The sequence below is a fragment of the Blennius ocellaris genome, assembly GCF_963422515.1.
Source record: "Blennius ocellaris genome assembly, chromosome: 23".
In the NCBI taxonomy this organism is placed as follows: domain Eukaryota; kingdom Metazoa; phylum Chordata; class Actinopteri; order Blenniiformes; family Blenniidae; genus Blennius; species Blennius ocellaris.
Genome location: NC_137672.1, coordinates 11,806,733 through 11,833,120, shown reverse-complemented (window position 1 = coordinate 11,833,120; position 26,388 = coordinate 11,806,733). Strand labels below are relative to the sequence as shown.

Here is a 26,388-nt window from a genome sequence, read left to right as displayed (position 1 = left end):
TGACAGCCCTGCTTTTGACCAGCTGTATTAAAAGTCCCAACTGTAAGCAACACCTTTGCCCAATGCACCATTTTTTTAAACTATAGTCTTCAACTTGTGCTATCTAGTACATAAACATTGTTATTAAATCTTTCAATACAATCTCAAAAGTAGCATTTATGAATGGACCAGGCGTCAACACATTCGTGCCAAAGGCTACTCTTTATTGTTGATTATTGTAAATGTTTACATAAATTGCCGCATTGCGCATGCATATATGGGCATATTTACAGAGAAATACATTGCTGCTTCTGCACGTGCTTGATTTGACATTTGGGAATACTTAATCTCCACGCAGGTCAGTGGTACCTGACTGCATAGACAGATACTATAAATTCCCTCGGGGAGATTTGATTTGGAATCTTCAAAGCTCAAGCAGACGAGGCTGCTTTATTAAAAGCTCAGTTGCATCTCACCGTAATAATGTTGATGGAGCGAGCTTTTTTTTACTTCAGCCAGGCTCCTATCAGCGACTCGTTTTCCTCTGCTGTATGACACCGGAATCTTTGAACCATAAATTAGGAGCTTGCTTCAGACACAACAGCTGGTGAGCTGCCGGAGAAAGCCAGCTCGTCTTCCCTCGCTTGTCTTTATCTTCTTCTTGTATCTCTCGCTCTGTGTGCTTCTTAAAATGACAGCTTTTTTTTTTTCAAAGACAACCTTTCATTTATACAGTTGAAGAAAAAAACAATATCACCTTCACTCTTGATAGTCATTCATAGCAAGACCCTGCCCTCCCCTGAACGCTAAGTAATAAGAGCGAGGCAGTACTTCAAAGCTGCGTGAATCATGAAAAGATGTGTTGCATTTAGTGCTCTTTGGGGGTGCTGTGATTAATAAAACCTGCTACTACATGAAGAAAGCTTTTTGATTTAGCGAGGGGATTAGAAGTGTGTTTGAAATTGGCTAATGGCTGATGTCAGCTGTGGTTAGGTCTTCACCTGAGCATTAATGACACCTCTCTATGATGATTTCAATTGTATGCCAATCATAATTACCTCTAAATGCAGATTAAAAGAAAACTTGGTTCATGCGAGCTGCAGAATTTCTCATTAGTGGTTTTACTGTGGCGTTAAGCATCATGCTTACGTTAGACTATTCACCTCTGTTCAGAAATGGCAGGATTGCAGAACAATGCAAATATATAGCAGCCTATACAAAAACTAATTTCCTTAGGTTTTACAATGCACAAATACAAACATAGATTAGGTACTTAGCTTGGTGCAAATGCTACACGCAACGAGTTTTTAAATGAGTCACTTGTGGGGGGGAAAAAAGCCCCAAAAAACTTTAATTGTAATGCTGCCATTTCTAAAGGGAAAGGTTAAAAAATGGAATGGGACATATTTTCCATTTCAGTTAAAATAAGATAATTTAGTTTTTTTCTTTATTTTTTCTTACATGTTAAATAATTCATGAACCCAAAAAGGTTACCCATTCAGATGTCCTATTGGTCAAGTTCATGGACAAAAGATGTGGTTTCTCCAACCCCGTTATTGATCACTAAACGTGGGCTTAACTTGTATTTCTTGTGTTTGTTGTACAGAGCTGGAAGTAGCAAGGATGAGCACAGATGGGAACTTGCCGGATCTGAAGTTCCCACAAACTGGAGGACAAGGCAACTCCATCCACCTCTCGGCGAACACGCTGAAGCAGCACGGGCGAAATGGTAACAAGTCAAACTTTATGAATCCGCTTTTGTTGCTCTCCCCCCATTGTTAACCGGCCGCTGCTCCAGTTGCTTTATTGTTGAAGGTCGAGATAATTTTAACAGGCAAAATATGACTTTTCTGGAGTATAAATAGTGTTGTGATCATCCAAGAACTTTTTGATGTACAATATCAATGATAATTAATCAAAGAACCTTTTTGTCAACGTCTTCTTTTTTTATTCATACCACTGCAGCTACATTTAATAGGGATTTCATTGCAGATGCTTGTGAATAACTTCCAATTTACTATCCAAATCCTTTGTTGGTGTGCATATAAAGCACAGAGATCTTCCTGCAGGCTTCAAATAAGGCCACGGATGTAGAATCAGTTACATCCAAGCACCGGCTCCAAACTGTAAACGAGGCAGTTAGATACAATATGCAGCCATCTTCAGGAGCAACGCAGCCTCATTTTTCCACTTTACTATCAGCTCATGCAAATCGGAATCGACTCAAGCTGTGCCCGGTGCTTCTCAGCTGGATGAGTGAGTCCATGTCCAGCCGTGCACCGGGCGGATCGTTATAGCAAGGTGGCAGATATTTCCCTGTCATCTCGGGCTATAGAAGCGAAATTGTTTTCCTTTCATCTGAGAGAGTGATTGCCTTCATTGTGGGTGGGAACTTTTTTTTTCATAGTAGTACTGAAAGTAAGATAGCAGGAGGGATAAGGCATGGGTGTGTGTGTGTGTTTGTATGTGTTTGTGTCCAAAAGAGAATGAGAATGGGAAATTAATGGATAAGTGGATAAATGGTTGCTTTTGTCAGGGAAATAGAAAAATAAAGTGGTAACCACATTCTTTGGGAGGTGAATTAACTGTTTATTGATTCAGAAAAATGTTTTTTTAATCTTCTTGTGGAAATCTTTCAGCAAAACCTGACACTAGTTCTTTCTTAGAGGGGTTTCGTAAGGAGTGCTTCTCAGTGTTGCATTCAAAATTATTACACAAAAGGATTATTTAATCCTCATCAAAACTTTGGATACATTATATGAAAAGCTTTTTTTATAGAGCCCAATTGTCAGAAAACTATATATTGTTGGAATTTCTTGCACACATCTATATGACATAAGTGTGTGGAGAATGCTTTGTTTTGATCTTGGATCAAATGTTCTGGTAAACTGAAGTCTTAAATCAAACTTAAGATTGAGGAGAAGCTTTTTGTGTGTCAATATGGCAATAGCAAAAAGTCTACAGAAAAGACGATTGAAAAGGCCTGTTCACATTCAAGTTAAGACATATTATTATGAACATTACTTTCCAAATCATCATGCAGAAAACATTTTTTCAAAGGGTTTCTTGTTCCTTACACAAAAAGTTGGACTTTTACTCGATCTTGAAGCTGGTATTTAGTTTTGTGTGTAAAAAAGGAATTCTGTTGTTAAATTCCTTCAAGGATATTATCTGAAATGCAATATTCAAATGCAAAAAAAAAAAAAAGCTGTCTCATCACAATGAAAGAGTGAAATCATCCAATCTGCCTGAAATCGAGTGCTACTGAGAGTAAATATTTAAGAGCAGTACCTCCCAACCTGGCGTCCAAATCTCCTTAGGTTTTCTTTGAGCTGTTCTTAATTGGATTGGTATGTTAGTGAAAACCTGACTAAAACATGGTGGTTATGTCTTCTAACATATACCTACTTCACTCTATTTTCAAATCAAAATTTTGAATTAGTACTTTATACTATTTTCTAAGAATAAACTGTACGTGTATAGTAAAATTAAATATCAAAATCTCTTAAAAAAATGTGTGCTTCCATGTTAAGACTCAACCTCTCACTACCCACTGATCGACATATGCTGCATTTTAATATTTGTATTCTGATTCAGGAACTACATGCTTTATGTTTGAAAGTTCATCAGAAATATTCAATCTGAATTATTTTCAAGCACAAAGTAGACATTTATTCAGCACACCCGAAACTTTGTCCATCCAGACCATATTTTTAATGGGACATTATCAACCATAAATAGTCGGTATAGCTTAATGCAGGGGAAGGGTTACTGGAAACTGTTGGCAACACAAGCCCATTATTTTTAATGAAGTCATTTTTCCAACTCCTATCATAAACATTTATACTTCTAAGAGAATGCAACATCAAGCCTTAAATTTGACATTTTAACCCTTCATTTCAATGCGGTGACGTAGGTGCACGCTGCTGGTTTTGGGTTATAAGTAGGAGAACTCAATATTACTTCTTATATCCTGTAAAGTTGTCACATCATCAGCATTGAACGCAGTAGGAAACAATGTCCAGCAGCATCTGTTTGCCGTCTGAAGACAAGTTCAGTTTGGGAAAAATGTGACCGGCCAACATCTATTACATTAATTGAAAGTGACGGCCCTTCCACCACCACCGCCCCGCCCCATTCGGCCCAGGTTCCAGCAGGGCCCATTCATGTGAATTGTATTTGTGGTTCAGTTGAAAGCAATTTCTACATTCTAGATTTTGTGTGCGTTTACAAAGGTTTTACAAAATGCAGGAACATCATATTTTTTTTATCATTCACGGTCAAAGAATGATCTCACCTCACCGAATTTTCCCAAAATGGCTCTTTGTCATTATTTAATTGTATTTGTTGTCTTTCAGGTGAAATTCGAATAGCGTTCGTCCTGTATAAACACATCGGGGTCTACCTTTCAACGGAGAATGCCAGTATGAAGCTGGGCAGCGAAGCATTGGCAACCAATTACTCCGTTATCGTTAACTCGCCGGTTATCACCGCCGCCATCAATAAGGACTCCAACAAGGTCTATCTCTCTGACCCGGTCATTTTCACCATCAAACACCTCCAGGTAATTCTGCATGTCAGCATTGTTTTCACTTTGATGTTGGTGCGTTGCGTGCCCACTTAAGGTGCTCTTTGCCTCTTCCCATAGTTTTACACTGAAACACCCTTGCACATGCATTTTGTTGATGGAACCTATCATCATGATTTTCTCTCTCCCGTGAAGCACAACAAAGACACACAAATCCTTCCTCAAACCAAGAAAATTAAGTCGAAATAAAGCGATTTTATTCCGGGAAAGGTGTGAAAAATTTAATCGCAAGAAACAAAATTGCTCACAAGGTGACAGTGAGGGAAGCATGCTGTTGTTTATTAGCTCGAACGCAGGCCTCATCTCCTGAACAAATATCAGTCATATTCGTCCTCACTGGAGGCTGCTTAGTCATAGCGGGGAGTCGTGACTTCTCCCCCTCTTGACTCCATTATCTTCTCCACACTCTGCTACCCTCAAAATATCCCTGTTTTGTCTACAAACAGTGCCTGTAGCTATTATCAAAGATGTTGTACAACCATAGGAGAATTGCAGCGGGTCTCATGTGTGGGAGGGACCTGGAAGAAAGCCGCAACAGCAGCAGAAAGAGACGAGGAGTGCAGAGCAGCGGAGAAAGCAAAATGACGATAGCTTATGGATGTGAAAATTAAATGGTGGGAAAATATCAAGGGGGCAATGTCAGTGCAGTTATTGCTTTGACTCACCTGTCTTAAGTGTAATTTGGACTGTATATTCACTAATTTTACTGTTGATCTAATGTTGGGGGAAGTGGTGCTTTTTTACCATTTCCTTGCTCAGATCAAGGTATTTTAATAAAATAGTGCCCTTTTGGAAAAGCTGCTTACACTTGTAACACTGGAGTGTGCCATCAGAGCTTCCACTGTGGTTGTCATTTCCTCATGTTAAAATGGCATAAATAAACAGGCATTTACATATAGAGTACATTCTGTGCACACTGGAGGCTGCATGATTAATCACATAATAATCATGATTAGAATTTTGGCTTCATCAATTAATTAAACTTGAGTGGATGCAATATTGACACAAAATATTGACTGGGGCATCAAATAAAGGGCTGGCTTTCTCTGGTAAACTGGTAAACCAATCACATGAGTTGAGATCGGATTCCTTGGTTGGAAGGTCTTTACTTCTACAAATGTGCCTTTCACTTAGAAAACAAAGACCATTTGAACCCCAGACTGAACCCGAAATTGGAAAAGCCAGCAATGCAAGAAATTTTAAGTTTGATGACAACAGATTTTAGTACATTTCTAAAGTTAAAAGACAACATGGATGGCTCTATTACTTAAAGACTCAATAACAAAATGTATCAAATTTTTGCAAAATTTTCCACAGTGGTAGTGGTTAATTATCATATTCTGTCTTCTGCTCTGACTGATCAGGTTTTCCATGTTTTCCACGATATATCCCCCCATAATGTTGCCAATTTCAATATTTTTCAAATGTGTGCAGACATTGTATAGATTTCATGTTGAAAATACAGTAAAAAAATAATTGTATTCATTTAAACATGTATTTATATTGTATTTATATTGTTGGAATGTCTTAGCTTCCTGGAATTTTGGAATAGTGAAGTATAAAATTTAAATAGTAATAACCGTATACAGAGCATAATGGTTGAATATATGGTATGGTGCTTTTAGTTCCACTGCGCCCTTGAAAATGAATGTCAGACATGTTTACTGGGCTTCTGGGGAGGGGCTCCTGCATGTCATCGTTCCCACAGCTCCCTCTCAAATGTGAGGTTTTGGATCACTGGTCTTCTGGGATGATGATGTGTCCTCTAGTTATTGTTTCGCTTCCTTGCCTCGCCACTTAATGGGACCAATTAAAGCCATTAATGGGACGGCGGGTCATCCCATCTCCTCGCTGCGGAATATTTTACGCAGACTTTGGGTGTGTGAAGGGGAAACTCAATCAGCGGCACATTTGCATTCACAGAGGATAAACCATTATTAGGATAATCACCCTACAGAAAGTGTGAAACTATGAAAAACTCCGGGTCCTCATAGTGTTTATCTTAAGAAAGCAGATACATTTAACCTTGGAATCTGATAATCGCCACGAAAAGGATCCGAAGGGTCGTGTCTTGTAGCTACAAAAGCAATTGGGCTCAAGAGGAACAGGCTGTTGATGTATCTATTTATCAGCAGTTATGTTTTGTTGCGCCTGTGTGTTACCTAACTTCAGAGTCATGGATGACTTTTATAAAATGGCAAGCAGGATAGCGGGGAGGCGTGCTTGTCATTAGAACGGGAGCCCAGCACAGACGGCAGCGGAGCCCATTAAACAGTGTGGCAGTCCATTGTCGCACCGGGAAAGTTAAAGAGAAAGGTCAGAAGGCACAATGAAAAGCAGGCATGAGGCCGCTTGATGCTTTATGACAGTAAAAGCACCTGCAATTCACTTTCAAATGAATATGGATTGCTGTGGAGAGAATTTAGCCTTTTATTTTTTCAGGAGGATGTTTATTTTGCAAACAAAGGGAGGCAAAAATGGATCGAGCTAATGTGTGATTAACTCCGAACCCCTGCGTCGCACTTTGCGATTCTGCTCATTTATTTTGTGGTTTGTCTCTGCCCATTAACAGCAATCTGAGGAGAACTTTAACCCCAACTGTTCATTCTGGAGTTACTCCAAGCGGACCATGACTGGGTACTGGTCCACGCAGGACTGCCGCCTGCTCGGCACCAACCGGACACACACCACCTGCTCCTGCACGCATCTCACCAATTTCGCCGTCCTCATGGCTCACGTGGACGTCAAGGTAGGCCAGTCACTTCTTTACTTTTCTGCCTAAAACTGGAAGCATTAAAACATAAAAATCAAGAACTCTAATTTAAAAGAAAATATATGTATATTCTGTGAATGTGGTTGGGAGACACAGAAGAGCATTGATCCCTCGGGGTTAAAACAGTAAACTCATTCAGTGTTGATTAGTTGGCTCAAAAAAGGGAAATTCAGCCAGTATAAAGCACAAGGCTGCAGCCGTGTTTGTCAATATATGTTTTGTGTCCTTCGCTTTTAATCCAATGGTTAAAATAGGCAGATAACTGCTTTCTGACCTTTGCAGCACTTTGCAGACTTGCACACACTTAAAGAGCCAATGCACGCTATTTTTGTGAAGTTTTAAACAATGACCCGGTGTATGTGTGTGTTGATTGCCACTATCTTCAAGCCCCCATATGTGTGAAGCAGTTCAAATATATGATTGACTCCTGTATGGAGCAAGTCTGTAAGCAGCTGCTGAGAGCTGTAACTGCTCGTAAAACACTTTTTTTTTAATATTTTGGTTTAATGATTTATCATTTTCTTTTGGCCTTCAGATCTCTTTTGAAAATCTTTGAATGGTCAACCTGTCCTTGTGCTCAACTCTCTTTAACCAAATGAATATTTGTTCACAGCTTCACAAGCATTGAGCTGTGCTTCCTGAATTGTTTCAAAAAGGACTGAAAAGGATTTTGAACTTCCTCCTCCTGGTACAACATACTTAAGAGTAAAAGCATGTCAACCCTATTGATATTTTTAACAAACCTTGAAACTGTAGCATTTTGTGTAAAACTCATTATGTGGGAAATGTGTTCACAGCATAGTGAATTTGCTTATTGTTTGAGTTGATAAGACTATTTAACATCACAAATTATCTGTTTGCTGTTATTTCAATATTTTCTTTTATCATTGTTTTCTTTCTACTGCCATACTCATTGTTTAGTGTGTCTATATCCAAACTTGTGCACAAGGTTTTTTGCTTTGTTTTAAAGATAAATCACAGTGACAAACTGAAATTGACTTTGTACATATCATCATAAGATGAGGAGCACATTTAACATACGTAACGGAACGTTTACAAAAAGTAGAAGAAACTGCAATGATGATAACAGCGGACATTTGTATGTTAAATGAAAGAACAGAAGTTGCATTGCTGGTTTTAGAGGGTCATTTCTTTTTGTTTTGATGTTGGCAGCCCAAGTATTTCATTGGCCGGGTGTTTGAAGAGGTTGCCGCTGGCAGAGTCGAGTGACTTTTGGTATCTAATATAATATGTCTCTGTCAAGCTGCTCTTCTAAATCAGTGGGAGAAAGCAATATTTCTCTGAGCCTCATCTCAAGCTGGCCCTCGCCCCCTTTTTTGTTTTTCCATCGGACACAATATACGTACCCAACTGCAAAAACATCCAGGCACGTAATAAGAAATGAACAATGTTTGTTTCTTCCCAATTTCTGACACACATGATCCTGTGATGGTGCTTCATGTCCATCAAGAGAAAGGTACTCTTTGTCACTCAGCAGCATGAATGACTTGAATGAATGACGTGACTTCAATCTGGCGTGTATAGGGGAGCTGTGAAGAAGACTTCACGCATTAAAAGTAGAAGAGAGGAAGCATTTAAAGCAGCTCTTTCAGTCAAGCCAGTCTGGCTTGCCTGTGGCACCGCATTCAATGCTGCAAAGTGGACAGTAGTTACACCCCAGCTCTTAGTGATGGTTTGGTTGTTTCTTTTCACCATGCTTTCCTTGGATGTTGTAAAAGACAGCTTGCTGGGTGGCGTCTGAATGTGAGCTATGGAGGCTTTTTATTTGAAAAACTGTCACTGTGTTGAATGATCGAATGGGCCAAAGTATGTGTGTGTGCGCGTGCATAAATGTCACAAATCTCATAAACTGAAGAGGCATATCTCTTTTTGTAACCATGGCGACAGAACTTACCATAGCTCATCATCTCAGCATTGTTATTACTCATTACCCTCAGAGCAACAGATTATGGTTCAGCCTTGTTTATTCTTCCATTTTCAAAAGTGGGTGGGCGGGGGATAGGCAAGTTTTAATTACTATTTCCTTTCCAGGAGCTGAGAGTCCTCCCACAATATCACCTCATCCCTAGTACGAACAGGGCTAGGTAGGAGTAATGAGCGCAACATTCAACGATAGTGATTTAAGGGTTATTAAACTGTTCTCTGTGTCTGTGTTCCTGTAGCAATACCAATAGCAATAGACTTCTGATTGCATACAAACTTCCACGTTTATAAAGCTAGATACAGACTTCCATTTGTGGATGAACTCAAGGGGGGGACACGCAGCCTTTTATGAAAACCCACATTTTATAATTGTGTTTTTCAGCCTGCTGATGGATTTAGTCACTATTATGGAAGGATAGATTGGAAATGCAATAATTGATCAGAAACAGGGGATACATTGAACTTGGAGGGTCTATATCCCTATATAAGTGTAACCTTACTGTATGAGTGCTTATCATTCAAAGTTGACTTTAAATGCCTGCATTTTACATCTCTATCAAGTACACTTTAATTAATTGTCCTTATATCATATTTTTCATCAAAAATGAGCTCACTCCATGAAGTAAATCAGTAAGGTTCTCTTAGCCAGGTGAGGTACATTGTTTCAAAATAACAATCATTTCACACTAAGTATATATGATTAAACATGACATGTGTGACAGTCTTTACCAACCATTAGGAGTTTAAAGACTTTACCAACTAAAGTTTCACCACTTTGAGGTGACGCATCTGTCAAAAAGAACTATATGTGGGCTCACAGTTTTTAACATCAGGATATTGTCATCAGACTCTAGCTGATAATGATTAGAAGTGTTGGCAAGGTAAAAAAAAAAAAAATTATAAAAAAATGCCCACACATTTATATTAATAAGAAAGTCTTGAACTAAAATGTACTGTACAGAATGTGAGATTAGTTGACAGACTGAGCAGGAGAGAAACCTCGGTCTCATTGGGATTAATTATGTTTGAAGTCAATTAGTTCCTTAAAATAATTTCTCAATCACATATCGTGGTTGTGTGGAACCTTGTTTGATCATTTACAAGTGAGTACACAGAGACGTTTAGAGCTATGGTGGTTCTAAATGTAATAGTCCTAATCAAATTCCTAAATGTGATTAATTTTTTTCATAAAGTTGCATATTCTCAAGTAGTAAATCAAATGCATGCGCTCCTAGTGTGTCTGTCAGGGAAAAGGGTTCAGGTAACTGCCAGTGAAGCAATCACAAGGGTATCAAGGGGGCTTGTCACTGCGTCCCATATTGCCACTCAAGTCCTTTGTTCGCTAATTTTGGTCTATCCAGCCAGAGAGCTGATGCCTTTGACTGATCCTGCAATCTGAGTGGAAGAGTGCCGTTGGCCACATAAACAAATTAAAACTGTACTCGCAGACAGCAGCTGTGTGCGGGAGATTATATGTCTCATGTATCTTTCAGAATGATGGCAAGCAGGGTTTTTTTTTGTTTTTTTTGGAGGAAGAGATACAAGTGGGTGTGCTTTGATGTCACTTTGCTATGAACACTGATGACTCTAACCTCAAGATGTCCCATTGCTGAGCCTTGAGACATTCAGTTGTGATTAAAGACGCTTGAAATTGATTGTAAATAAACTAATTTCACTCGTACTGAAAGGCAAGATTTAGCTCCTTTGATGGACACTAAATGAACATTTCAAATCAAATCGTTTGACCTTCTGACTATTTAACGACCGTGGAGATGTCAACCTATTTTTGGCACACATATTGACTTCCCAGTTACAAATACAGGATCAATAATTCTCGCATGATATTTTTTAACATCCCCCATGCTTAATGAACCTCCCAGGGCTACTTCATGAATGCTGTCATTTCAATGTATCTTTTCAATCATACAGATTGCTGGATGATACTTTTGGTAAAAACAAATCATATTGAAGGTGGGTTAAAACAGATGGCACAGCATAAGAAATATTCTGTTCTGTTTCCACCTCAAGACCATTATGTGCATAGTAGATGTGCATGGTTAGATAAGCCCCAGAGAGACTCTGAGTTACTAGTAAGAGGCACTATTCCCGATAGGCCAGTAAATATAACTGCATGATGGAGAGGGTGATATTTGAGTAACATTCATCACTGTCCTTATAGAAGTTCCCCACACTGGCACATCAGACAGTAACTATGATGAGAAAGGACAGTCAAGGTTGGCTGTGTATTTCATGGTGGAACTTAAAAGCATGGTACACGCACTCCAAGAGCCGTGGTTCAAAATAAATCAGCTTATGTTTTAGGTACAGATGGAGAATAGGGAGACCATGTTCACTGCCACAAAAACTGAAAGTCATGTTTAAAATGCTATATCTTAGTTATTGTAGCTTTGAACACAGTGTGACACTCGGAGCACGTGCTGAATGTCAACTCTCACCAAGCGGGCTGGAACCTCTCTCCCAGCCCTTTTAAACGTGACGTATTTGCCAGGACCCCTGATTCATACGCCCTCTCCCCAACTGTTCCTCATCCCCATGCACATCATAAATCCTCCGTGTCGTAGTTGAACTTGTCACATGACTCCCTGCAGTGGGCCACTACCCCTTAGCGCAACTGTCTGCCCTGTCTGCCCGTATTTCATGAGCCAAAGCCCTGCTCTGGAGGCATATAGGGAGATTTATGCATTTTAATTGGATTGGCTTTGTCGCCCCATGCTGAGAGTGGTTCTATTTGATACAATGGATTGACACTCCTCACTTTACCCTCCTTCTAGATTTTGGAAATTTTCAACACACGACAAAGGATGTTATGGTAATTAAGTGCATGTGATGTCATTTCAGGTTAAGATGGCTTCGCCAAAAAGAACCAACCACAATAAAAAGGGCTCATTGCAATGTCTGCTCCTTCTCCTCACACTGCTTGAGTGCCCAGAAACCTTATTTTGTGTGAGGTGTTAGCAGATCAGGGGCAAATCCAATCTCTTCAGGCATCCGGCTGGAATGAAAAATATGTGTGTTTAAGAAATAAGAGAAAAAAATGTAGGAAAGAAAGATTGGAAGACAAATCGAATGTGCACAAATGTACCTCGCCCTGCGAAGTAACATGGATGCCATATGACTGGGTTTGCCCTTGCGACACAGCAAGTGCATTTCAGAGTAAATTACGTCTGCCCACTTTAGAGACCCTTACACAGATTTCCATCATGGAGGCTTGCTGGTGCGAGGTGAGGCTGTGCAGATCACATCATTTGCCATTCTGCCTGGGCAGAGCCCACAGTAAAAGGAAACTTTTCAGGAGAGACATTGTGGCTGGAGACGTCTCAGCCATCATCCACCTCCCAGAACAAAGAAATCATTCCAGAGTAAATCCATCACCAAGGTGGAGATACACTCCCTACCCCTTTCTCTTGCTTTCCATAGCTTTGTCTCTTTTTCTCTCCTCTTCTCTTGCTGTCTCTCCCTCGCTGACCTGGCCCCTCTCCAATTGAAGGTGGGATTGTGATGGATAGAGCCTGCAACCACTCCACAGCTCGCTAGCTCAGGAGACCTGAGGGTCCCCTCACAATGCAACCTGGCTGGTACCACCCACTGCATCAATACCTCTGTCATGCAGTGGACTGAAAACACACTAATGTGTCACATGTGCCACACAAACACCGCCACCCATAGACACCCACTGCCTGCAAAGGCACCCTTCTAAAGCAACGGGGCTGAAAGCAGACCTGGTTTGATCGGGACTGACACACATACACACTCACACAGATGTCTGCTCCGTACAACATCTTGCCGGCCCCCCTATCCTCCCCTCCAACATATACACAACGGCTCATCAGGCAGGAAAATCAAAAGAGCGCTCTCCCCAGACTCAAGGAGCACTGCGGCTGTTATTGTACCAGAGCCTGTTAATGATCAGCATCTGTTCCCTTCTCTGCTAGCGTTAGCTGAGCTGCCACTAAACAAGGCTTTTGTGCGATACTTCATCCCCCAAGTTTCAAGAGTTGACTGGCGCGGCTTGGGGCGGGGCTGTTTCTTGATGGTCTCTGTTTTCCGCACTGAAAATACTGCTGACTGTGGTCAAAGCATGATTTAAAGAGGTTCTAGGATGAGAGAGGTATTAACCATGCGGTGGGGTTATTTCTCAATGTATGCAAATATTTTCTTGGGTTCGTCCTGTGCTGCAGCCCCAAGTCATATATCACTTCCTGGAGGCCATGACTGTGCACACCGCTTTTGATATTAAACAGCTAGACTGTGCTCTGTCAGTTTATTACAGCAGTCCATGCTTTAGTTATCCTGCATTTATGTGCTTTAATATAACGGCTGCTTGATCCTCATTAGCATTCAGTTGCAGTTGTCGTGTCAAGTTCCACCCTGGTAATCTACACCTCCCATCAGCAATGACAGTCAGTTGTTAAAAGGTCAACAGATTTCTCTAAAATTAACCACCAACCTCCCTTTTTGTAAGATAACAAAATCAATACCCAGCACTGTGGAAAACAGGACAATTCCTTCGGGAAATTTGGAAGCCCGCTGTAGCAGACCAGAGTGTTTGGATGCAGTAATTATGTTTAGTTAATAAATCAAGATGCTCACTGTTTAATCCACATGTTTTACATATAGATGGTTCCTGTCTGCTCCTTTTCTACTGGAAGATGGATTGACATAATTGACAGTGATGGTCTTGATCCTAAATGTGTTTTGGTTTGAGAATCAGTACATTTGTTTCAATGACACATGCCTGGTAGGGAGTCAAATCTTGTTGAGGCAAAGCTACCAACCTTTCTTTTTTCTTTTTTTGCAGATGTTAACCCAAGAGCTATGATTGTGTTTATTGCAATGCAGCACTATTTTTGTTCAACTGGATTATAATTGACTGAATTGAATACCTTAACCACCGGTGAATCCAAACCAGTTGGTGTTTCATCTTGACTTCAACATAGCTATTTCTAACACTTTTGACTGTCTATTCTTTTCCCTGCCTCTGGGTAATGTTCAGGTGTTGCAGCTGAATCAGTATGTGGATGTTAAATCAAACTGATCTTTATTTCATGAAATATCTCCATGTCTGTCGGGGAGTCAGGACTCACTTGTTTGAATGAACTGTTGTAGAGGATTTTCTCCGGTTTTGCTGATCAGGTATAAAAAGAAGCAGCAAAAGCACTTCAAGACATGCTATATATGTTGTTTACCAATGGTAAGCTCTGATGTTGCTTTGTTTGTGTTTATTTTAATGCAGCCAAGGCCAAAGAAGCCATTCAACGCCAGCCATTCTGCAGATTCTGCTCTTTTAAGCTGTGCAGCCTTTTTCCCCTGCTCCCCCACAAGTATCCCTATGTGCACTTTGCTTTTATGGACTGATGTAAATTCTCTTTCATGGCTACAGCAGAATAACTGTTGATTCTTATCTGTGCCATAAAGCCACAAATTTACTGTCGGCAAAAGGCTTTTTAGTGCCTAAAACTGGCTGTGGTGGCAAATTACTATCCGAAAAGGGAAAATTGTCTAAAAGCAACAGTGAAAGTTATTGACCATGTTGTTGTTTGATTGAATTCCTGTTGCGCTGGTCTCGTGCACCTGTGGCCCTTTGGGCTGCTCACTTTGTGTTTCACTTTGTTGCTCGACCAAAATGAAACAACAGGGGGTCATTTGAAATTGATTCGCACTGACTAATTCATGATTCATATTGGCCACCTGTGGCTTGTGTGTATAGTGGTTTATTGGAGGGCTGAGTGAATGCACCTCAGCCCTAAAAAACAATCATAAAAATATAAGCTTTGTGATTGTTTCTGGGATAAAATGTTTCAGTTTTATATTTGTTTGTTTTTAATAGATGATACAGTTTTGGCCTTATACAAGAAACTATAAATATTAAATGCATACATTATTGTTTCTGTTCTCATTGTGGTTGAAAACATTAACACATATTTAAATGAACTGTTGACTATGAACTTATTAGTTCATAGTGATGTTTAAAAGTTGTATAAGAAGTGAGGATGTTTTTTAATCGACTTACAAATGGAAACATGGGTTTGTCGGATGTTTTTTCTTTGCTAAACACGAGCCTATAACTCATGCAATTATATTTTCATGCATCTCATTATATACTGTTTTATATAAGTCATGCTTATGGGGCACGAGAGCCAATCTCATAATACACACATGCATGCAGCTACTGTATGTAGTGAAATGTAGAAACTTAAGCACATGCAAAACGCAATTAAAAACAGGACAAAATTAATTTGGTAAATACCTAAATGTATAAACTAAATCAATTGAACCATACATCTTCATGAGATATCTTGCGAAATAAATAAAACAAACAAGAATATTGCCAAATGATGTAAGTGGGGATGCTCTTTTAAGAGCCATTTTAAACTTTATAAGCATTAATGTTGATTTCAGTTGAGCTATATAATAAAAATAGAATCAACAATTGTTTGGACTCCTTTTAAAATATTTATCAATTGAGGGTTTTGTCATTGTAGCTTAATCAATTGCACACAATCATTGTATTCAGCGGTATGTCAGTATCTATTCTAACAAATGCAACATTTTCCATTAAACTGATTTTAGTAATTTGATAATTCAGTAAATAGACTTCGATATGTTTAAAAAAAAAAAAAACACTCAGAACTCCTGAAAAGAAAAGAAAAAGAAAAAACCTAATCAGAATTGATGTTGTTGTTGTGCTTTTTAGAAATAAATAAGGATTCCTTATCAGTAAACGCAGGTAGCCTTCCTAATGCGAGCCGACATGGCATCACCCATCAAAGAGCTGGACCTTGTTGCCCATCACTTCTCCTCATCTCTGTTGCAGAACAAGGACCCGGTTCACGACATGCTTCTGGATGTCATCACCTGGGTGGGCATCCTCCTATCGCTGGTTTGCCTGCTCATCAGCCTCTTCACCTTCTGCTTCTTCCGCGGGCTCCAGAGCGATCGAAACACCATCCATAAGAACCTATGCATCAGTCTGTTCATCGCAGAGACCCTGTTCCTGGTGGGGATCAATCGGGGTGACCAGCCGGTGAGACTATGATGTTCAATTTTTAAATTCATCCTAAAGTTGCATTTCTGTCGAAAACCCATGTGTGTGTAGTCTGCTTGAGGCCTTTTTTTATGTACTACATCAGGAATGGGTACATTCATGTGTCCAGATAAATATCCCCTGAAGGATGTACACTATCAGCTCTCTAGATTTGAGAGCCTTAAGTGTTTTGAGAAAATATAACCTTTGGAGTCCCGCTGTGCTGTGAGTGCTGCTTCCCTGCGAGAGTCAGTGGCCCTGGACTTTTTAGATTCTGTCAGGCTCGCTGAGACGAAATAGTGAAAGAAAAGAATTGGATGCTCTTTATTCAACAAATGTTCCCTCCCATGGTTGCGCTGAGGCAAACACATACTTGAAAATACCCTCACATACTTGCACACCCAACACCTGCCAGCTCACCACCACATTCCCATATCGAGATCACTGATATATTGTACGTCCTCTCTGACATGAATTCACCCATTCACATTGCATCGAACTCTGATTTCAGCTTTTCAATTTGCAAACACTTCAGACTAATCTGGATTAAGCTGTTCAATACTCTAAACCCCCTTCTCGTATAATAACTGTAGTTTGGATGGCATTACTGTGCCGTAAGAGCTCAGCTGTGGTAACAGGTGGAGGCATGCTGTCACCGCACAGCCATCTTCAAGTGTGTGCGCTCCATATTCACGCAGCAGACACATATGAAGTCATTACATGTATACAGGTCTGCCAAAGGTTTTTTTTTTTTTTCTTTCCCAGCATACGTTCTGTCGCCTTTGCTCACGAATAAGCAGAGGACACTGTTAACTTTGCACTTTTGGGTCAGCTCCAGAATACACATTATAGTTTAATATCCTTTATGATAATTTGAGTTATTTATAGTCATTGATTGTATATTATTACCGTGCAAATGGTGTTTACTGCCTGGGTTAAAGGTGCAGGTGAAACTTAATGAAAAATCAATGTCACAGAGAACAAAATGATCCGGCCTGAGTCGTTAGACCTTTGTGCCATTAAAGCACACCTACATTTTCATCTTCAAAAATCATCATCACCATGCACCAAGTACAACAAAAAAAAAATACAGTCCATAGTTTAGTCACAAAGCGAACTCCCTGTGAAGTTAAAGATAACACTTAAGCCCGACACCCTATTCCTGTTTTATGGATGATTTACGACCCAGCTGTAAGATCGCTCTCCTGGACTGCAATTAATATCCACTCAACCTTTTAGTTATTTAATTGAATCCATTTCAGTGACAAAATACGCTAGTTATGTTCAACTGTGCTAATAATTTGATCAAGCCAGGGAGGTAGTGCATCTTCTACTTTTTGGGAAGTGTGTGGTATTGCACATATATGGAAATCACTTTGTAGTGTGTTTGTGTCTCATCCTCACACTTAAGTGCATGGTTGCTCAATGTGCTCGCACCTGAGCATGCTTTTGCTCCAAATGGCTCTTGGACCATTGACTTTACTTCTTCATCTTCTTCATATCTCCCTTTCATCCATGCCAACAAGAACAAACAAGACCACATGGGCTCCATAGCTGCGGCGTTCCTCTGCCAGTCACTGCAGGCAAACATCCAATCCCTGCAGCCCAACAAAGCCTCGCAATGCTAATTGTTTGAGATGCACAAACCCAGCGACGTCAGAAAATACTGCGCAGTAGCAGTCGCTCATATGACACACTCTACTCGTCACGTTGTGCCCTTCAGCGCAACACTTAATCCTTCAGGAAGCCAGTACAATGTTCACGAGTGATTGAAATTTATCTTCAGCAGTTATGTTCAAATCTCTATTCTCTTTTGCCCGTTCACCCCTCTTTTCTCTCTTTTCCACTCTCTCTCTCTCATTCTGCCTGCCAGATTGCTTGTGCAGTTTTTGCTGCCCTGCTCCACTTCTTCTTCCTGGCAGCGTTCACATGGATGTTCCTGGAGGGAGTACAGCTCTACATCATGCTGGTGGAGGTGTTTGAGAGCGAGCACTCGCGCCGGCGCTACTTCTACCTGGTGGGCTACGGGGTTCCAGCGCTAATTGTGGCCGTTTCAGCCGCGGTGGACTATCGCAGTTATGGCACGGATCGTGTGTGAGTACATGTGGAGAGAGCACAGGAGCTCATTGGGCTTCACCATTCGTGTGAATCTTTGGAGAATTGGCTTTTCCTGTCTGCACAATGACTTGAAATAACACATTCCGGCACACGCCGTTTTAAATAAAGACATGAGCAGAAGTTGCTTCAAACTTCAATAGGTTAAGAAACAAAGCCTTTCAGCCTCCTCCTAGTTATAGAGAATTCATCTTAGCCTGAATAACCTTTAAATGTCTTTAGTGATTTGAAAATAAGCATAGTGAAACCCTAAAAATTACCCATGACCTATTTTATTCCGTGTTTTTGCTTTTGCCTGAACTACTGCCTTCTCACCACAAAGACTCCACTTTGAACTTTTAACCAAAGGATTTTATAAATGTGGGTGTTCTCCAGCATAGAGACTGTATCAATATACAGTGTCAGATAGCAGTATGGGAGATGTATAATGCATTGTTTATCTCACTTGACCCATTCCATGAACCAGAGATTTCTCTTCTCTATTGTTTTCTTTTTGTTGTTTTTTTTTTTTCTATCTTTGTTTTGTTTTGTTTTTTCTTAAATCATTTTGTGATTTCCTGTCATGGGGCCTTCAAACTTTTCAAAACTGAAAAACAAAATCTATTTTAAATCGTTGGGGGGGGGGGGGGGGGGGGGGGGGGTGGCCGGTTCATACATTTTTGTTTTATTGCCAAACTGAAGGAAGTGCTCAAGTGGTAAACCACGTGATTCTCTATCTGCAGGAAAAAGCCTTCGAAGCATCTTAAAAACCTTTTTGAGGGGCTTTAATAATCTCACGGATGACGCTCCAATAGCTATCGCTCATCATCAACTTTTAATGAAGCGGAGCGGTTACTCAAGCTGCGTGCATTTCCCCGCTGCTGAATTGACATTGTTTTGACAGTGAAAAATGCTAACTTCAGGAGATAGCAATGCTGGATGAATGTCAGCCTATTGTGGTTAATGTCTTCAGCATTTTGGGGATGCGCAAATTACAGAGTGGATATGGTGAGGTTTAAAGGAGGGAGGGGAGGAGGAACCAACAGGGAGACTGAGGAAGAGAGGGACAAGAGATTTGCAAAAAAGATGGGGGATGACAGAGGATGTCTTTGTCTGATTTTACAGTCACTACATGCAATATCATTTCCCTGCTCATCTCTGTGAAATACAGCAGCGTCTGTAAAGCAGTGTGATGCCAGGCGGAGGATCTCTCTCCATCCCTCTCAGTTAATCTCAAACCCATCTGAAAATAATGAAGACCAGCATCAGCAGTTTGCTTCGGAGATGTTTATCATATATGTCTCACAAGCGTTAACTGCCACACATAAGCAACTGGTAGACGGCGCGTTTGTAGATTGGCGGAGCAATAGTTCTTGGTGATGGATGAGGTGATAGCTGCCACCGCCTGAGCCTTGGCATCGTGTGAATAATTAAAGCCTGCCACCGGTGGAACAATTATACGCAGCCACTGAAGGATGAGGGAAGGGACAAGGCGTGACACGTGGTGAATAGGAGAATGGTTGGGGGGGGGGGCAATAGTCCTGCCACAAATTGATTTTTTTGTACGGTCGTAGCTTTATCATGGGCGGTGTCACTTTGAGCTGAAATTTCCAGCAAGTTGGAGTGACCCAGGTGCAGCAGATGAAGGAGGCGATGTTTACTGACTCACAATAAGGGAGCAAATAAAAATGGCCGCAGGGGCCCTAAGGTCGGCGAGCTATCCGAGTGTCCCGTTCAAGCCCCGAGATTGAATATCTGAGTCGGATTTCCATTCAGTTTCTCCCCAGTGATTCCTCCAAATGTACCCTTGAGTAAAGTCTTGAGTAAAGTATCCCTCCTGTGCTCCGCTAAGGTCATTTTACTGTTCAGCAAAACCAGGGTGTGATCTGGTGTAATTTCTCCAGTTTAATGAAAGCAATGCATCAAGCACTTTTGAATACAGAAGGAAGAATTACCCCTTTGCTTCAGTAACCTGGTTGTTGATACATGAGTGTGTAAGTTATTAGAGTTTCACCGGGCATACAGAAAAATGGTGGATACAGTGTAAGGTCCATTGTGAGTTTGTTTTTTTTGTAAACACAACAACATTCAACACTTCTCAACAAGCTGTGCCGTTTATCCTTGAGCCATAACATGTTGAATACAGAAAATTTCAGTAAAAACATCTCATTTTTTGGTAGATGCAGTAATGTTGTGTAGTCTTGTTTGAGAGTGTCTTGCATTCAGCTATGTGGGTGATTGATGAAAGTTTTTGAACTCGCATTACCAAAAGTTAAAAAAGTTTTTTTTTGTTTGTTTGGTTTTTTTACAAACACAGCCTGCATCAGCTATTACAGCACTGTTGCCCTATTTATTATGAATTACTAAAAGTGACGCACTATCTTAGTGTTATAGTGGCAACTTGGATGACTTCATATACTATCTTACTATTAGCTTGTTATTTAACCTTGAATAAAATGCTTGAATAAGTTGTTTTCTTGGCGAGGACAAGGACATGAAAAGAAGTGTGTTAGTGACACATATTGAACGGATGTTTTGCTCAGGTGTATGAGTTTATATATAACTGACTGATGGTCTGCACATTTATGTATTTAATCATATGACCGTTTATAGTATTTCCATAATTTTTTACTGGTTAATTTTGACCAAACTGTAAGTTTGTCTGTCAGTCTGAGCAGTGTTTTCCTGCTCTCGCAAAGCACACAGTGAAGGATGTTTACTACTGCATTTTATGCTTAAATGGACTTGGCAAAACTGAAAACCTAAAATTAGGCTCGAGGCTTAGACTTAAAGTATACTGTGGGGGAATGACTGTGTTACTGCTCCTATTCTTGAAACGTGAAATTTGATTATATAGATGTGAAAAAAAAAACATTTTAAAAAAGTGGTTTTGCCAAGTAAAACTGAATATTATATAAATCTGCATGTTGCCGTATTACTCACTATTTCTTTATTTTGATATATGGATGGATGAATCCTAGATTGATCCTGCACAATCAAGTCAAAAGCTGCCATTCGTCTTTGTTGCTTGAGTATCTTTGAGCTCACTCACTGAATCACTGACTCACTGTGATACCAATAAAATCACTTTGAGTGTTGCTTTGGCACTGAGGAAAACATGTGTGAACTCACTGGCACAAATGGGCAAAGTACCAAGCACAAAGCTGTCAGCACGAGCCTGGCTTGTGTGTTGACTGACCTGCACATTTCTCTGTAGGAATTGTGGAAGAAGTTGCACACCAGGAGGTAAGATGCAAAAAAAAAAGAAGAAAAAACTAAAAGAAAAAAAAAATTAGTTGTGCTTTAAAGGCAAACCCAAGCCTGGCACAAGTGAGGAAGAGGAGGCAGGAGAGTGAGAGAAAATGACAGCCCGCAGCTCCTGCCGCCTACCGAGTCTTTAAATCTTTCTATGATCTGAAGAAGAAGCAAAAACGAACAATGGAACCTTCAGCATAATTTATAATGGCGACATTCAAAGTGTGTGCTTTGATGAGCTGCCAGAGCTCTGTGCATGTTGCTTCGTTCTTGTTTGCGTTCGTTCGCCGCTTTACGCGCCCATATGTGTTTTTGTGTTTTGCTTCCTTCTCATCCACTGATACCAGAGAGGGGGAGACATATCAAGTCCCACTAATGGCAAAGGAACAGTCAATTTCTGTCATGTCACTTGTTATTTTCTCTTCTTTCAAAGTATCGTCCATGTTTTTGCGAAGTTGTGTGACAAAAAAGTGAAACTTCATGGTAACCCATCTCCAAGTTATTTGTAGACCTTATTGCTGTGAGTGCTGGTTCTATTGCAGATAATGGGACAGTGATAGTATTTATTATTGTACCTAATGTTGTTTGCCATCTCATTGTAGACACCTTGAATTTAATAATAAATAAATACATTTCCATCACTTATTTCTCTGTCCACTAAACAAAAGTTTAGATTTTGACTCGTCTAAAAAAAGGTGAAACATTCTGAAAACCATCACAATTTTGCGCCATTGATGTAGTTCATCAGCTATCTAAACCCTTCATTTTCAACAAAGCTAAAAGTGGATAAAAACACCACAAGAACAGAGAATTGTGGGTGTTTTTCCAAGGTGACAGGCATAAGAACGAAGTTGTTTCTGGACATGACATTTCAGACTTCAGAGACTCAAGTTCAGAAAAAAAGGTGAGAGTTGGAAGCATATAACTAATAACATAAGAGTTTCTAAGACAGGAAAAGAAACTGTTCTGTCCAGATGATGTCAAGGGAAAGGGGCTGAGACAAAACACTGACAATGTATCTGGTCTTGCAGAATATGTATGAAACCCAAATTGTAGCACATGTGCGCTGTCTTCTTACACCAGGTAGGATTGCAGCGTCTCTGGGTAAATGATGTCAGTGTGGCGACCTCTGCTCTCAGCAGCAGCCCTCATTTTATGCAAGTAAATATCAAAACGATTGAGTTTTGACGCTCCGGTGATGTTGTGGAGTAGCCCATATATTAACTTCTTAACATCATCAATATAAAAGTTCTGGTTATGATATAGGATGTCGCAACAACTTCCCACAGCTCTTTTATCACTGTGGACTCACACATAAATAAAACATTAGACAACTAATTGTTTTGGTACCATCTGGTCAGGGGTAAATGTTTAATCATTCAGCCTACAATTGCATGCATTTCTAGTTTCAACCAATAATTTTATAGAATAACAATTTGTTTTATCTCTCACAGCTGTTTTCTGGAACCAAATACTGTCTTGCTGTAAAGCTTTCAAAACCCTCTAATTTCTCTTGAAATGCTCCTGCATTAATGCTAAATTTCTACCACTCTCGCCCTCACCATCAACCTGAATGACAACACCGCTGTATGAACTGTAATTTTCCAGTGGCCAAAAATGGCGGCCTCTATCTGCTGCAGCAGCGGAGATTAAACCATTAATAATTCAGCTGTAGGTCATGAATCATGTTTCTTTTCTTTTGCCATTTTAAAAGAGCACTGTCACCTTCCTCCGGCCTCCGCTGGTTTGAGTGTGTATTTAGTTACTTTCTACAGCGAAAAGCTGGCTCCGTATTGTTTTGATAGGAAGCACGAGGTCGAGGGAGCACATTATTTCTGTATTGACATAATTACAGCAGCCAGACGGAGTGGTTGCAGTTAACACGGACATGTAAGACACTTTGTGGAGGGCTTAAAGAGTCCGTGTGGCAATGGCTGTCAGGGTCAGGGTCAATCCAATTCCTCTGCAGTGTTACAGTATGAATTCAATTGACAGCTAATTGAATCATCCATAAATTATCATCTGTGATGCTAATTTGCCACCTTAATCCAACAAATTGGAGTGGAAAAGAGCAAAATTCTAGCCACTGTGACATCTTCTGCTACTTCGGCTTCATGCTACTTCTACGTTGAATACGACACCTGTTCTGTCTATGAAAACCCGTCATTATGGCTGTCGTTGACACGGAAATCCCCTTTTCTTCCCCCAGATCTTTTACTGATGGACATAATTCTTTAAGCCACTCATGGCAATCCATGTTTTGAAGTGCCAGTTCCTCTGTCACTCCAGCCTCCCACTTGATGTATATCCTCTGAGCAGGAGTATGAAGCCATAACCTCAAATCTTTCTCCCCCTCTTTCTTCCCTCACTTTCTCGACTCGCACACTCCAACCCCTCTCTCTGACTTCACCCCCTCGCTCCTTCTCTTCTCGCTCTATCACTTTCATTGCAGTTGCTGGCTTCGCCTGGACACCTACTTCATTTGGAGTTTCATAGGACCAGCAACCTTGATAATTATGGTAAGCCTGCCCCCCACCCTCAACGCGCCCCCTTCCCCTCCCTGCTCATTAACCCTACTTAGCCTGCGGGTCGTCGCTTAAATGGTCTATGGAGATCCCTTTTTTTTTTCTCCAGTTCCTATCTCTCTCTTCTCTCTGCCCTGTTGAACATATATGCCACCGCCGAGCCCGAAGCCGTCCAGAAAAACGAATGAGGGGTGTGGAAAATATATTAGTTTGTCACCCCGCTGCAGTCACCGGCTGAGACAATTTTGAGGGGGGGGGGGGGGGGGGGGGGGGGGTGGGGAGTGCGAGAAAGAGAGAGAGAAAGGGGGGAAGAGAGAGTGAACTCTGCTCAGTATGCAGTGTTGGAGTAATCCGCACTGCGATTATGATTGATTTTGTTCCCGTTCCAACTCGTACTCCACTACCTCATTCCATCCTCCTCCTTGCAGCCGGCTATGGGTCCACATATACACTTAGTATGCAAGGAGTGGGACACACACACACACACACACACACACACACACACACACACACACACACACACACACACACACACACGTGTTGTTCCTTTCCCAACTAGGACAGCCCTAATTTCAGAACATAACGCCTCATTTATTGATCCAGCTGTTTTAAATCAGACATAACACTGGTGTTCATGAAATTATTTATGCCAGTGCCAAGCACTAAATACTGCTTTGTCACCCATTTCGAATTTTCCACGACACCAGTCAGCCACCAATAATACATTTTGGGTATCAGCACATACGCTTGGAAATATCTCTGACAATATGCTTGTCAAATATGATTATTTGCCTCAAAAGAACTACAAAAAAAATGAATGTGTTATCCTCCCTAAAAATTGTTTAAAACATCTTTCACTCCCCAGCTACAATCTGGATGCCAAATCCAAACGTTCATAATGCACTTTCATGCTCCAGTTTGGAGTAATCACTCATAATGCTCTCTGTATTCATCATGAGTCATGCGCTTTCTGTTCGACCAACAAACAAGAACGCTCAGATATATTTCTGCCCCTATGAATTTGATAAAGGTTTTGGTCAAAGATGCATTTTAAGCTGTTGGAAACTGATTTATTTGTATTTATGCCATTGCTTTATTTGAATGTCACCTGCAAGCAGCATGAAAGTATGTGAAATTATGCTAATTGCTGTAATTTTTGAGGAGACATTCAGAACAGGCCCCCATGCCATCTCTAGAAATGACTCATTTTCTTTTTTTGTGGTTAAACAAAGAAAAATAAATTAATGAGACACACTACAGGGTCTCTATTTAATTTAAGTTCAATTTATTTCATATGACTGCATATTCTTCTTTTCTGGCTCATTAATAGCTGTTTGGCAAACGAGCAAAAGTTCAGCTCCCTGAGAACTTTTGCATTTGCTTCACAGTTGTATTTACCTGTGTGTTTTTCCAAAACAACCTGTGCAAAGGGAACAGCCACAGCAGGAAGAGAGCTCAGTATATGTGTTCATATGGCAATATAGTTCAGCTGTATTTGCATGTTTGTAGACCGGTCAATGACATTAAAAGTCTTACTGAAATGCAAGGACAAAAAGTGAAGTGAAAAAACAAAACACTTGATACACTGCTTTCTTCAGTTTCTCAGCATTAATTGCATTATTTCAATTGAGTGACTAAATTGATATGTCATCACATTACACCAGATTGGATTGCAAGACTGACGTCAACAAAAAAGGAAAATCAATTTACAGTTCGGTGCTATTGCGTTGAAACTCTAGCAGGAATCCTCATTGAATATCCATCACCAATGCTGAGTCAACATATGTTTACTGACAATGTAACTTACCTGCTCATGCAATCATTCTGGTTTAAGCTCCTTTTTCCACAATAACTTCCAGAATACAAGCAGCTATAGTAGTTGCCCCTGCTTTAGGTGAGCCTGTACAAAATCTTCTCCAAAACAGCATTTACAAATTTTAATCCAAATTGTTTCAGCATTTTTATTTGTGAGGTTCTTCAAAGTACTGCTGCACCATGATGTACCAAGGGGTGTTTCTAAAATTCAGTCTCCATCATGAATGTTACTAGAATGGTAGAAAAATGAGCATGCATGATTTTTGCATTTTATGAAAACTTCATCAACACAAGCAGATAGTTGATTTAAATACTGGTTTGACATTTTTTAATGAGCTCAACTTGCAAAGCAGATGACATGAGATGAAAG

General features: G+C 40.3%; 1 protein-coding gene across 1 annotated transcript in view; it reads left to right on the top strand.

Moving 5' to 3' along the window:
* The window catches only part of LOC308147107 (adhesion G protein-coupled receptor L3), a gene marked incomplete at its 3' end in the record, with an annotated part of 169,030 nt that overhangs the window by 121,757 nt on the left and 20,885 nt on the right, over positions 1 to 26,388 (top strand). The window contains exons 11-16 of the mRNA XM_080519188.1: positions 1,586 to 1,708; positions 4,338 to 4,543; positions 7,140 to 7,316; positions 16,120 to 16,329; positions 18,203 to 18,423; positions 24,131 to 24,197. Of these exons, the coding sequence (XP_080375314.1) occupies positions 1,586 to 1,708; positions 4,338 to 4,543; positions 7,140 to 7,316; positions 16,120 to 16,329; positions 18,203 to 18,423; positions 24,131 to 24,197 (1,004 nt within the window). The remainder of the gene's footprint in view (positions 1 to 1,585; positions 1,709 to 4,337; positions 4,544 to 7,139; positions 7,317 to 16,119; positions 16,330 to 18,202; positions 18,424 to 24,130; positions 24,198 to 26,388) is intronic.